The 15,620-nt window shown below is 35.3% G+C and overlaps 1 protein-coding gene across 1 annotated transcript in view; it reads left to right on the top strand.

The window, feature by feature from the left end:
- The window catches only part of LOC129240368 (dynein axonemal heavy chain 3-like), a 321,108-nt gene that overhangs the window by 265,766 nt on the left and 39,722 nt on the right, over window positions 1-15,620 (top strand). The window contains exons 54-56 of the mRNA XM_054876125.1: window positions 2,217-2,384; window positions 4,897-5,319; window positions 13,878-14,014. Coding sequence (XP_054732100.1) covers window positions 2,217-2,384; window positions 4,897-5,319; window positions 13,878-14,014 — 728 coding nt within the window. The remainder of the gene's footprint in view (window positions 1-2,216; window positions 2,385-4,896; window positions 5,320-13,877; window positions 14,015-15,620) is intronic.

Here is a 15,620-nt window from a genome sequence, read left to right as displayed (position 1 = left end):
TTTACAATAATCCTGTTCGCAAACGCCAATGGTTAGATAAAGTATTATAACTTTTTTTATATTAATCGCAAAAATATTTTTTAAAATGGGTTCTAAAGCTGAAGAGTAGTACTTTGCGGTGCCGTTGTAAATAATGAAGGAAAATATATATTATTATTGATTAATAAATACTTTAAACATATTTTTTATTAATTTTTAAACCACCTTTAAAAAACGCACGAACGTATGGACTGACCTGATAGATGCGAAAACTTTGAATAATGCTAAAGTTGGTTTCAAGCAAATTAAAGTCAAAATAATTTTACGAAAGACTGTGGATCTATATATTGAAAATTAATTAAAATGTTTAGTTTTCAGGATATCGAAAGAAATTTTTATATAATAAACGATGAAAGAAAACCCTTTTTATAAACAGCAAATGATGCAAGCCCAATGCGATTTTCTGGCTTTAAACTGAGTCACTGAAGACATAATTCAGTGGGCAGAAAAATTATATACCTATGTATTTCAAAATTTTTCTTACAAAATTTTTTGAATTTTTTTAACTTTTGTGTGAAGTGTGAAACATTGAGTTACAAAGTTTCTGTTGTAGCATGGACTATATTTTTATATATTAAAAGCACAAAATAAAAATTAAAGTATAGAAAAATAAATTGTCAAAACTTGGCAATATGTCGCGCTGATATTATTGTGAACTGAGATGTATATATGTAAATATATTATTATACATACAGCTTTATTCGAAATTTACTTTTACACTTCTGCTGTTTTTAATTTAGTTAGTAAACAAGTAACAGAGCTAGTAAAGACGCCTTCGAATCTCCACTTCTCTGCGCGCTATCTCTAGGCTCTGCTTACTTGACGAAAAATTTGCATGTGATAGATTAGGTTAGGTTAGCCTGGCCACGCATAGATTATTTGGTCCCTAGCGATATCAGATGGAGACCGACCTCTACGAATACTAAAAGTAGACTTCATGTAGGATATCAACGCTTTTGGCGAATCTAATCAGAGCTGGGAAATCCGCTTTTGAGACCTCCTCCAGACCCTCAAACAGTGGGGCTGCCAGGCATTTTAAACGCAATCCCTATTTTGTGAGCAATGTGCGGTCAACATATTATGACTTGTCAGCATACTTGTAATAGCTCTACAGTTCTTTCGTGCGAGCGTAAGCACGATTTTTGTCAGTTTTTTGTACTTTTGTACTAACACATGAATTTTTCTGTTTTGCATGTTGTCAGATTAATTCACCTAGCTTCCACTCGTTTTTTGCATGTGATAGCACCAATAGCAATATTATCGAGTAAGATGCAAAACTATGAATGGCAACATTGTATTGATACAAGCAACATACCATATCAACAAACCAACATAACCCGATGTTTTGTGTAAATAAATTACCAAACGAAAGCAGCTGTTTTCTACGGACACAAGTGTTGCTCAATTTTCCATTGCTCACGGGCAACAGACAGGGTCTACGGTAATGTCGGTGAGTCTGGGCACCATAACTTACTATTCACAATGCTGCCAACTCTCTTTCCAGAGAGTTTCATTAGACCGCGTTTATGTAGGAACACTTTTGTTGATTTAACTTCCGAATTCTCTTTCGATGTTCCCGTCGTATTGTTAGTTTTTAGTCTACAGTGGGAGAAAACGAGAACACAAAGGGTGTTGACAAAGCACAAGTAACAGGTAGAATCAACAAATGTTTCCCTGTATGAACTCAATCTTACTGGTCTTATTAGCACTCATTAAGCAGGCAAATATAATTTTTGGCAGTGCTACCATCATATGTTTATTTATGTATTACAGTCTGTTCTTATGTAATAAGATCCCACAGTTTAAAAATGCACAATAAAACAAAAATAATCTGGATCAATGTATAGCATCTTAGAAATAAAACACATGTGCGATCCTTTATTGCTTTACCTGCCTGCTGAAATCTGTTTCATCGCTTTCGTTTGCCTCATGTCTTTTACTCAGCGCTATAATTAATTGAAGTGGAAACACCGCATAACCATATTTTTTTCATTCTTTTTTTCTGTTCAAAAAGATTTCTTAAAATTCACGGTATTATTACTTTATTATTGCGTTCTCTCATTCCATTCTTTTTTCGATGAGTCACGTACTTGTTTCTATTTTCACAATCGACTTGTAAAACTATCTTTTCAAGACTTGGGGTTTTCATTGACCTTTCGCTCTTTAATTTTTCACAGGTAGCAGTACTGAATTTCATGATAACGGAACAGGGTTTGCGCGAACAGCTTCTGGCCAATACAGTAGCACGTGAACGCCCTGATTTACAAGAGAAAAAAGAACAATTAATTGTTGAGTCCGCAAAGAATCGGGATGCTTTGTATACAATCGAATCGAAGATTCTCGAGGTAAGCAAAACAAATACTTGCTAAGATTATATTTTTAGTTGCATTAGTTCATATACTTATACAGTAGCTCCAAGCGAAACTCGTACATCCACCTAGATATATGGTTTTACATTAAATAGGGGGGACTAGTATTGCAATAAAAACTAATTGGTTTCATTTAATTAGCATTAAATGACAAAAACAAAATTTGAAATGCTCCCTTATTTATTAAAATAAAAACGAATTATTTAACAAGTGGTAACACAGTGCTACAAAAAAAAAAAACGAAATACACCTGACATATTACACACTGTAGGTTATTTATATGGTCGAATAATGCATAAAAATATTTTTGTTATTTTTGTTGTACCCTCCAATTTTTATTTATTTATAAAAAACAGTTTTTTCAGACTTTGCGCGGTAATCTACGGATATCTCGGCCATTTTTTCACCGATTTTCAATATTTTATATGTTTTGAAAACGATATTGTCATTAAAAACAAACACTATGGTTCCACAAATGGATAGATATTCAAGGCATTTTTTTCTATTTACGGAAAACTAGCGTAGTTTATGCAATTTTTGTCCGATTATTGAAAGTAATACATTAATTTCTTCGTTAATAAATGCACTCAAAGAATATTAACAAACAGCTTTAATTTTGTAGTAAAATTATGCAATAAAAAATTGTTAAAGTTAAAAAAATGATAAAAAAACACATTCTCCAGGTTTAATCAAATAAAAATCAGAACTAACTAGTTTGAATAATTACTTGTTGTACATCATTTGAAAGGTCTGACAATATCATTTTCAAAACATATAAAATATTGAAAATCGGTGAAAAAATGACCGAGATATCCGTAGATTACCGCGCAAAGTCTGAAAAAACTGTTTTTTATAAATAAATAAAAATTGGAGGGTACAACAAAAATAACAAAAATATTTTTATGCATTATTCGACCATATAAACAACCTACAGTGTGTAATTTGTCAGGTGTATTTTCAGTGTTGCACCGTGTAATTATCAAGGCAAAAGCCAAACTCGTACAGTGTTATCACGCAACATAGGTTCCATTCACACCTAAGTTCACGTTGTTTTTAAAGTAGAGTTCGGGAAAGCCCCAAACATTAAACTTCATTGCCATATGTTGAATATTGCGTAGTTTGTTGATAAAGGGTAATAAAAAATTTAAATGGGAAGACAAAGAGGACAAACCAGTGTTGAAGTGCGAAAATTAGTAATTCATCATTACGAAGGCCAAAAATTGAAGTTATAAATCGAAGCCGATCAACCGTACAGTACATCATACAATGGCGGAAAAAGGACAGAAGTGTTAAAAATATATTAAACGTTGCAAATAACAAAATCTTCTCTTCGAGTGATGACCAATATGTATACACCACGGCAAGTCAAAAAGGATCCATTTTTAAGTGCACCGAAATTCGCAACAATCGCCGAAAATTATTTGGGGGAAAAATGTTGCCCACAGACAATTAGAAATATATGTACTTAATACGGCTGATATCAACGGCAGAAGAGCAAGGCATAAACCCCATATCGTAAAGCAAGGCTGCGATTTGTCAAGAAACATCAATCAAAAGATTTCTCATTTTGGTGGAACGTGCTATTCACTGATGAAAGCAAGTTCAACCTTTTTGGTTCAGATGGCAGACCCTATGTATGGAGAAGATCAAATGAAGCGTTACTTTCTAAAAATATGAAGCCTTCTGTAACGCACGGTGCTGGGTCAGTAATGGTGTGGTGTATATATGTAAATATAATGTATGGTATATATATACATATATATTATTGGCGCGTACACCCGTTTTGGGTGTTTCGCCGAGCTACTCCTCCTATTTGTGGCGTGCCTCCTGATGTTGTTCCACAAATGGGGGGTGGAAATACACTCGGAGGTTTGCTATTGCCTGCCAAGGTCGCCCACTATTATATTAGAAAAAACTTTTTCTTAATTTTCACCGAGATTTGAACATATGAATTCCGAATGGTAGTCACGCACCAACCCATTCGGCTACGGTGACCGCCAACTATTGAATAGAAGTTCAGTATAGAGCTACAAAAATACAAGGTTGTAGTCGCATTTTTTTAACAATGAGAGTATCTGTTAATTCGAAAAAAGTTATAGTAGACCAAGAATAAATACAATAATTCGATCTGTAGTACATATTTATATAACATTAGCTCACCTCATAAGATATACCGAATGTGTTCAAGCCGACGTTACACACACATATCTATATGTATATATGTATATCATACTAAACAGCTTCACTATACCTCAATGTTTGCTAAACTCAAGTTTACCAACTCATCTATCAACAAAACAAACAGGCTAACAAACATAGTTATTATATAATATATCTAAGGTAAGAGTACCCCAGCGGCCGCCCCCAAGCCACACAAGCCACATGCTGTGCCACTTTTATATACATACATAGATGCATACGTTCGTATTTAACCTCAACTTAACTCTGCACTACTCATTGTAATCATTTTCCTTCACCTCCTTCACAGGTACTCTCCTCCTCGGAGGGCAATGTGTTAGAGGACGAAAACGCTATCAACATACTGTCATCGAGTAAAATATTATCAGAGGAAATTCAGGAAAAGCAAGTAATTGCTGTAGCAACCGAAACGGAAATTGATGCCGCACGCCAACAATACGTACCGGTGGCTAAACATTCCGCCATACTATTCTTCTGCATCAGTGAACTGGCTAACATCGATCCAATGTATCAATACTCCTTGGCCTGGTTTCTCAATCTCTTCGTAAATGCCATACAGAAGGCGCCCAAATCGACTGTGCTCGAAGAGCGTTTAGAGCATTTGAATTATTACTTTACGAAATCAATTTATCAAAATGTTTGTCGATCGCTTTTCGAGAAGGATAAGCTTGTCATCTCATTGGTGATGTGTTTGGGCATATTGGTATCGCGAGTGAGTAAAAATACATACATACATACATACATACATACATATGTGCGTATGTATATCGCTCGAGTATGTAATCCAAAAGATGCATGGGTAACTGTAGTTTAAGCGGAAATACATGGTATAAATACACTAAGCGAAATTGATTAACATTAACACGCTGACGGCGATTGTGTAGTGCAGCCACATGTACAGTCCGGTTCACTTGATTAGAGGCAATAATTTTTATGGGAGAAAATGGTTATTAAAGAAACCGTATTTGGTCTAGTAATCCAAGGCTTTCTGATAATTCAAGTGAAGACTTTTATTTGCTCGAAAATAAGCATGCGTCAAAATATCATTCCATCTAAAGGTATTTCGCAGCAGTAAAACTTCAGCAGCTGTAATACTGTGCTGGATTTATTGGTTCACTTGAATAGAGAGGTACTAAACAAATAAGAAAAAGTAATAATAATGCAATTATAATAATGCAATTTTGATTTTTTTATATTTATTATTTAAAGCTTAATATTTTGTGCTGGCACCTTGTTTAGAAATTACTTCGTAAATACGTTGATGAATGTATTTGTACAAATTCTCTAGATAGCCTAATGAAGTTTCAAAGCAGGCCATTTTAATAATTCGAATTAAAGCATTTCTGCCTTCAAATTGTTACCCATTCTCATAAACCTTACGCGCAAGCCATTCCCTTTGATTTTCAATAATGTTCAGATCTGGGGAATACGGTGGCTATGCTAAAGTTTCAACATTTTCGAGCGCAATCCAAGTTTCCACCACACTTAAAGTGTGTACAGGTGCATTATCCTGTCGAAAGATCCATTAATAGGTCCAAATGCTTCATAAATCTCAGGGGAAGATGATTTCAATAGAGCTTTATAGCTAGCTGTTTCCTGTCATTTTATTGTTTAAAATTTTCAATTCGACCTGGTCATAGTCCGATATTATTTCCCATACCATAACACTACATTCACGGCTGTGATGTCGACTCAAGCACCTTTTCCCCTTTCTTAAGTCATCGAAATAGTAATTCTATCTATCCGGCTAATCCTTATTGAACTTCCTTTCGTCACTAAATACTTCTTTTCCCCATTCACAGGGATCGTTATTTGTACTAGAACTCCAAATCATGTGGTCCCTTGCAAAATCGAGGTGGCGTTCTTTGCAAAATTTGTTCAAAGGTGGTTTTTTTGTAATTTCGAATGATGGTTTTGCTGGCTGCAACATTTGCCATTTCTTTAATTTTTGCTATTAAAAGGGCAGAATTTGATGCAATTCTAAGGATTTTGCGAGTTTCGTTCGGTGTTAAAGCCATCAGAGTTCTGCTTTGTAGTTTTTACGAAAGAAAGCACCTTGTTTCACGTAAATATTCATTTGCCAATTTGGTGATTTGAAAGTCCCTCTAAGGTCAAGATATCAATTTGTTCGTCCTTTGCGATCTGTTAACCCTTTTTGCTTTCCTATTTTATTAGAATTAAGAAGTGTTCGACCAAACACAATGAATGCTTAAAAAACGATCCGTTTTCACAGCTTTAATGCGCAAATAATGTAGGCAAACCGTGTGCCTCCGTCCAAATGAACCAGTAAATCAAGCACAGTAGTGCAGCTGCTGTGGTTTTACTGCTGCGAAATATCGTTAGATGGAATAAAATTTCGATGCATGCTTATTTTCGGGCAAAGTACAATCTTCACTTCAATTATCAGAAACCGTTGTGCCACTGGATTAAATATAGTTTCGCTAATAACAATTTTCTTCCATAAAAGTTGGTGAACGGATTTGTATACAAAATAGTTCAAATATGTACTTAATTACTCAACACCGGATTCTTATGCATATGTACATATTCCTTACAGAAGTAAGGAAAGCTAAATTCGGTATTTATTGAATACAGAAATTTTAGTAATATTTAATTTGTACTGGCTGTTAATTTTTGGAATCAAATAAACTCATAGAGAACGAGAGTTAGAAATCGTGACATCGGACGGACGAGGGGAAATTTAGTCTTAACAAATAAAAAGTCCGATCTCATTAATACAAGGTGGCGCAAAATTTTTATCCAATTTTATTTTTGAATAACGAATTCTTAAGTTTGTATGTTGCTGCTGTATAGTTTGATCTTTTTGTTGATTGGCGCGATAACCGCTTACGCGATTTTGGCCGAGTTTAACAAAGTGCGCCAGTCGTTTCTTTATAGTGCTATTCGGCGCCAGTTGGAAACACTAAGTGAAGCTAAGTCTTTCGCCACCTGATCTTTCCAACATAGAGAAGGCCTTCATCTTCCTCTGATACCACCAGCTGTTATCGCTTCGAATACTTTCAGAGCCGGAGCGTTTGCATCCATGCTGTATAGTTTACAAATATCAACTATAATTGAAGTACGACGCCATATGTAAAATTATGTATTTCTGTCGGATCTAAATAAGGTATACATTTACCAAGCTTCGGTGAGTTTTATTAAGTTGTCATCGAGACCAGTAAATATCCAAAACCGGGTGTGACACCACCCACTATTCAATATTGTACCCGCATCGTATTTTTTTCTTGTAGTTGGACATTTGTACCAAATTCAGTAAGTTTGCTGTATTTATAACAGAGATGTTGTTTTTCTTCTTTTTTTTAAATAAAATTATGTGGGAGGTGAGAGCGGTTATTGCCCGATTTCGCTGATTTTTAATAGCAGTCATGGCTGAATCGACTACCCTCACCATTCTAAGAATTTTGGTGCATATATGTAGATGTATGTATGTGTATCTGTCTATCCTGCTTATTTTATGGTGTTACATTCAACCGTTAAGTGTACCCAAATATATGTAATACCCTTAGGCGCATGTGCGCGTGTATACCAATTTACGGTTATAAAAAGTTAAGTGAGTGGCAAATGGTCTTAAAGTTTAAATGCTGTACCATCCGCGTAATTTTGCAACATTATCAAAATTAATGGAACAGCATTGACGTCCGCAAAAGTGTAAAACAAAGAAATTAATATGAAAAAATTAATACCGAATTGGCATAAGATGAAGGGCAATCATTGACACGAAAAGCGTGTGCATGAGTGCGCTCTCGAGTTAAAGTATCTATTAACGTGCAATTCCGCTTTGCATGTTGAGTTACTGCAATGCCTTTCACCCAACATTTAGTCACTTTTTTCAATATTTTTGATGTCATTTATTTATGTCTACACCTGAGCACTTGTGTCGAACGGAATTACATACATATAAGTTTGTTCACATAACAGCTGAATGTAACAGCATGAAAGCATCGAGAAGCATATCAGGAAAAATACAAGATGTGAACCAGAATACTACCAGTTCACGTTTCAGCTCGACCAATGCGTGTTCTATCTTTTTTCAATCTTAGCAAGCGGTATTTCTAACACGGCGATTCCTTACGAAATGTCAATTGTCCGGCCATGCATCAGCAAAAAACCAATTAAAATGTCAGTTTAAACTACTATAGTCGAGAAAAATTCTGGTGCAATACGTTTCTAATAACAGAGTTTTACACCAGTTTCCATCCATTCCCTTCATTTCCAATGTTTTAAATACAAGTATTCTTCTTCATATTAAGACTGTATACAAAATTTGTTTGCTCTTAAAATTGAACGAAACTTTTACAGTTACAGTAATTGGTTAAACATTCAAAAATTGGTTCAAATTTACTTATAAGTAAATCCTAAAAAAACAAAACAAACTCATTAAAAAACTAATCAGGAAATTTAAGGAATTTACCTTAGGAACACAAATTATTTTAATGCTAGTTAAATTTCAGATTCACACATTATGTGTCCGGTGTCCGAAGATTTTCCTCCGAATAATTAGAGAATGAAATTTCTTCGAGTGCTTACAAAAAATGTTTGTTGTGGCAAAAAAAGTGAATACTACCTTTTTAGGTAAATGTATGGAAACATTTCGGACGTAAATTATGTGTAATAATTATTTCTTTTGCCGTTTTGATGATTAAACTGAGATAGTGTAGCATTATATAGAGTTTTCCAATAAGAGGTGTTATTTTGATATTCAAAGAAAATTTTTTTTTTTTTTTATATAAATAATCGGATGTTTATTTCATTATAAAGAGGAAGGTATGCCGTTAGTAGTGGAAAATAGCATCAGGCAAATGACCACTACGACCACGCTTACAGGACAATATCCTTTTCATGAAATTTTCCATAACGGAATTGCAAAGTGGCAGCCCTTTGTCCTCGATAGCCTCACGAATTGAGTCGACCCTGGGCTCTTGGCGTAGACTTTCTCTTTCACGTGGCCCCAAAGAAAAAAGTCACAAGGAGTTAAATCACAAGACTTCGGTGGCCAATTGTGATCACCTCTTCGAGAGATAACGGAAAGTTTTTCGTGTCTTGTGTGGCGCGTAGAGCCGTCTTGTTGAAAATAAACGCTTTCCAGATCAATACCATCCAATTCCGGCCATAAAAAATCATTCATCATCTCTCGATAGCGATAGATAACACCTGCTACTGGAAACCCCTATATATGTATGCATCTTGCTTCCTCTAATTTTACTGACTTGTAATGCGCGGCTACATATAAAGAAAATAACTTAAATTTTATGCCAATATTATCTAATTGTTGTCTTTATTTGATAATCTTGGATACATTGTTTTCCAAATAAATGTATTCATCAGTATCTACTTATATTTACATAATACTTTTCGTGTGCCTATAGCCAAGACTTAAATTTTCGTATCTAAAAAAATTAACTAAATTGCAGACAAATTGATAATTTTACTTTTGCTATTATTCTAGCCAATGACGAACTGGTATGATTTCTTCTCTCAAATATCAATGTCTGAACTAGAATGTTTCCATAATAGTTCGGCTTTCTTCTGCAAGGAGGGTATAGACATATATATATAATATATGTATATGTATTAAAATGCTCAGAATGATATGAAGCCGACTTAGCCATGGCTGCTATTAAAAATTGGCGAAATAGCCGGGCCCACCTTTCATGTAACTGTAATTCTAAAAAAAGAAAATAAGGTTAAAAATATATTATACATATTTGGTATAAATGTTTAATCTAAAACAAATACGAAGCAGGTGATATTTTAAATTTTTGGCTATATAAGATAACGACTTTATACAGCTCTCCCACCCTTGGTATCGGGCGCTTTTTAAGAGCTTGAGAACAAAAATTATTAGTATACGAGGTGTGTTCAAAAAATAATTTTTTTGTTTATTTTATGTTGATACACTCGTCTCGAAGAAATGTTCATGATTTTAGCAATATAGCAGGTTTAGTTTGATTGTGAGTGGCATAAATAAGTGAAAAGTTTTGCGTGTTCGGCGATTTTCTGCTATCGAAAGAAATGGATCAAAGAAGTTGGATCAAATTTTGTGTAAAAAATGGAGTTAAGTGCTCAAAAACTCTTGAGATGTTGACATAGGCATACGGTGAAAGTACTCTAAGTCAAAAACATGCTTATAAGTGGTACAACCTCTTAACAGAAGGTCGAGAAAATGTGAATGACGATACTCGCTCTGGACGCCCTAGCACATCAACAACCGATGAAAATGTTGAGAAAGTGAAGAAAATTACAGAAGTTGCTAAGGATGTCGGCATACGTTTGGCTCGTCCCATGCAATCTTTTCGGAAGCGAATGGAAGCGAAGTTCGTTCCAAAATTGTTGAATTTTGACCAAAAACAACGTCGAATGAGCATCGCTCAGCATTTGTTGAATGACGTTAACTATGATTCAGATTTGCTTAAAACTCATATCAAAACTGGTGACGAATCAGGGGTATATGGGTACATGCTTACGACATGCAAATAAAAGCCCAATCGTCCAATGGAAGAGTCTAGGAGGTCAAGGTTTGGCTCACTGTTTTCTTCAATAACCATGGCGTAGTGCATCAGGAGTTCTTACCATAAGGTCTTATGTAGTCTTATAAGAAGTATTACCTTGAAGTTATGCGCCATTTGCGTAAAGCAGTACGAAAAATACGCCCGGAATTGTGGAGAAAAACCATGGCTTTTGCATTATAACAATGCACCTGCTCCCTTCCTTTGTTTGTGAAAGATGATTTGGCCAAAAACAACACCGTTATCATGCCTCAGCCATCATATTCATCAGATTTGTCGCCTTTCCTTTTTCCTGCTCCTAAGATTGAAGAGACCAATGAAAGGGCGGCGTTTTGCGGCGATTTAGGATATAAAAACCTCATCGCTGAGAGAGCTCAAGAACATACCATAAAGTGCATATCTGAATTGCTTCGAAGTCTGAAAAAAACTGACACAAGCGTATTATATTTGAGGGGGATTACTTTGAAAGATATAATATAAAATAGAAATTGATAGGTAAATAAATATTTTTTTGTAAATAATCAAAATTCTCCTTATTTTTTTAACACACCTCCTATTAGCGCTTATACCATTTTTGGGTGTTTGGTCGAACTCCTCCTCCTATTTGTGGAGAGACCTGCAGTCTTAAGCCGACTCCGACTGGCAGATAGTTTTTATGACCAGCTTTTTCCTGGTAGAAATACACCCGGAGGTTTCTCATTGCCTGCCCAAGGGCGACCGCTATGATAGTGATAATAAAGGGTCCGCCATATAACTTTACGGAACTAAAAAAGCTATAAAAAATAAACTACTCAATATTTTTCCAAACTGTTTTTTTTTTGTTTTTATTTTGAAGTACAATCCTTCCGGTTAATGATGGAACACAACTTTGTTCATATGGCTGCCTGGGCTAGCCATGCACCATCCCATACGATCGGTCCAATTTTTCAACACATTTTCGATAGTATGCGGCTGTATTTCAGCTATGACATCGCGTATGTTATTCTTCAGTGCATAAATTGTTGCTGGTTTGTTGGCATAACACTGGTCTTTGACGGCACCCCAAAGATAATAATCCAACGGCGTCAAATCGCAGCTCCGAGGCGGCCAAACGATATCAGAATTTCGGCTGATAATGCGATCTTTGAAGACAGTGCGCAAAACATTGATCGTAGCATTCGCTGTGTGGCAAGTAGCGCCATCTTGTTAGAATCAAATGACACCAATATCCTCCTCTTCAATTTCTCGGAACAAAAATTCCTTCAACATGGCCCGGTAACGCTCTCCATTGACGCTCTCCTCTCGACCAAAATCCGCACCAAACAGTGACTCGTTGTGAATGCATCGGCTTTTCTTCGAGTGCGTGCGAGTTTTCTGAGCCCCAAATGCGGCAATTTTGCTTGTTAACATACCCGCCGAGATGGAAATGAGCTTCACCCGAAAAGATGATTTTTCGGTAAAAGTCTTCATCTTCTTCAAGTCGATCCCAAGCCCATGAAGCGAAGCGAAAACGCATTGGGTGGTCGGTCCTTTGAGCGTATACACAACCATTTTCGTTCAGCGGAAGAATAAAACTAATTTTCTGTCAAATCAGATGACAGCTAAGTGTTACCATTCTTCAAATAATACCTAGTTCAAATCCGTAACGATACAAGGCGGGACCTGTACAAGACAGAAATATTGTTGGAATGAATTTTTATTATGATCCTGGTAGATAATTTCATGGCGTCTATTTTTTGATATTTTTATTTCGATATAAATAAGAATCGGTGATGCCGGCAGTGCTATATGAGCTTCGCAAACAGATTTATTTTGTTCAAAGTAAATTTCTACAGTTTGGAAACGTTTTTCTGACGTTTAAACGATTCGTGAAGGCTTGCCAAACCTTACTGAACAGAAATGTCAACACAGTTTGTTATTCTCAGTTGCCAGACTATAGTTAATAATATCGATAGCTCTCATGCAGCGGAAAAAACACCCGATATATGTATTACTACCCACCTTAGTAAATCCCACGTAAATATTTATTATTGAGATCGGAGAAAAACCACGACCACTTTTTGTATAATTTAAGATTAGCTGACGTAACTGTAATTTTGTTTGATTCCAAAAACTAACAGCCAGCCCAAATTAAATTTAACTAAAATGTGCGCGTGTATGTGAAGTGCTATCCAAACCGAATTAAGCCCTTCCTCAGTTGTGTTTTATTTAATCTCCTTTGCACGAACGAACTTAAAATTGCAATCATCTAAATGGAACGTAGCATTTGCTAATTTCCAACTCAATTTTACACTATGAATCTATGATGGCCATTATAAACGATGCTGCATTCGTATGGTTCACTGTTGGGCGTTGGACATTTGGAGAATGCAAATGTTGCCAACTACTAAAGCCTTGCCCTATCGTCTAATACTTATCTACTTAATTCACTATGAATACTGCAATAAAACAACTACAACAACAATGGCCGTGGCAATGATAACGACTAAAATGCCAACATTTCCATTAAATATTCTTATTACTTCTATGTTGCACAATAACTAAAATAAAACTACTATAACTTTGCCAACAATATATACATATAAAATATATACACGTGCACACATACATATGTATCTACAAACAACTATTATACGGATACTAAATGCAAAAATGACGCTACTATTTATTTACTGTTAATGCTTTGGTGTTGCAATTCCATTGCAAATGCTCATGCCACTGATGCTGATGCTGATATGCCAACAACAAACAAAAACTACAAAAGGGGAAAATAAGTAAATCACATTTGTTGTTTTTCCTGACTGGAGGCGTTGGCTTGCAAGCAGTACCGCCTAATCCGGATAATAGTTGGCTACCGGAAAAAGCCTGGACACAGATATTTCGCGCGAGCGATCTCGAAGGGTAAGTTGGTAATGAATTAAGTAAAAGAATATTGAGAACCATCTTCCGAAAAAAATGTAGCCCACTTTACGTTGCCTTACACAGTTATGATTATGTTTTGTCAATTTTTCATATGTCAATTTTGAGACAGAAAAGCTATGAGGTAAACACGATAGAAAAATTCGCAAAGAATTTTTGCTAAGTTCAGATATCAGCGCTAAGTATTATACATATGTGCAAAATATTTGATCTAGGCCAAGAAGATTGCGCCCATCAGAGAGTGCGTGGCCCATAGAAAGTGTGAAAAGAATAAAAAATAAATTTAAAAACCCATGTTGCCTTTTAAATCAGACCTGCTTGCAAATTCAACGATTTATAAACGCACATATAAATAACATACATGGTAATCTTTTTTTCCGCCTTAATGGTTAATCAGCAACGAACAACGTCAAATAACAAGAACAGATCCATCCCCACGTGTGTGGTGAAATTAGTTTCAACCGATTGTTACGATTTGTTTCCCGTCTGTGGCTTGCTTAACATACGCACAAACAACGCCCGAATAATCACCAACATAAGCAATAATCGCAATCGCCGATAGTGTGACCAGATGATAAAAAAAAGTAAAGCTACATAGAACTGGGTGTAATATTGAACTACAAGTAATTAAAAACAAATTATATTTTACATAATTATAATCATCACATTTTAACTAGAAAAAGCTAGCAAAATGTCAGGCAGAAATAATTAAAACTTTAAGACCAAAGAACAAACAAAAAAGCTACACCAAGTTACGAAAAAGGTAATCTGGTCAGACTGATGATCAATTGGACAAACTCGCTAAAAGCAAAGTAACGATACCACGATAGGCACAATTATCTACTATATACCATACATTAGCTTTGCTTAATTGCCAAGAAGTTGAGTAGCTTCCGTTATACCTTTCAATGCAGTGAGGAACAAGTAATCTACCTCAGTGTGTGGTACACAAGGTTCTTCGCTGTACTTCTAGCATTACCTTTGTCAATTTTTTCACTTCATTTTAGTCCCTATTACGTGGTGCTCATTGGAAACGTTAAAAGATATCTAGTAGGCAGCTTTTGAAAAAAAGTTCGTAAAATCGGGTCTTTTTTCACTAGTTTTTTAATGTAAAAAATAGGAAATTATTTAAATAAAATTATGATTCTAGTTCCGACGATAGCCATATATGTTATGAATAACATAGTCAAATTTCAAGTGATTCGGTTGAATATTTTTTCTCATCCACGCCGTGTCGAAAAAGTCGTCTCGAGATAAATAAGTTTAAAATTTGAGGTACAGGAGTTAGCGGAGCACTCGCTACCTAGTTAATGGACTGTAGAAGCTATAATATTCAGAATTTCTGCATGAAAATTTCACAGTATATTCTTAAAATATAATACTATACTATACGAAAAAATAAAACATCGATTTTTTGAAATTTCTAGACCACCGGGTCCTCTTAAGTGACATTTTTTGTGCTCACCTGATGGATGCCGTGATATTTTATTTAGGGAAACCCATCAGAAACCAACTGCTCAGAAACATTTCGTTTTATCCACCGCGAAAATGTCTGCCTCATTGTATGTAGTCGTATGATGACATAAGA

This window comes from Anastrepha obliqua, chromosome 3 (genome assembly GCF_027943255.1).
Source record: "Anastrepha obliqua isolate idAnaObli1 chromosome 3, idAnaObli1_1.0, whole genome shotgun sequence".
Lineage (NCBI taxonomy): Eukaryota > Metazoa > Arthropoda > Insecta > Diptera > Tephritidae > Anastrepha > Anastrepha obliqua.
This window is presented reverse-complemented; position numbering and strand designations above follow the sequence as displayed.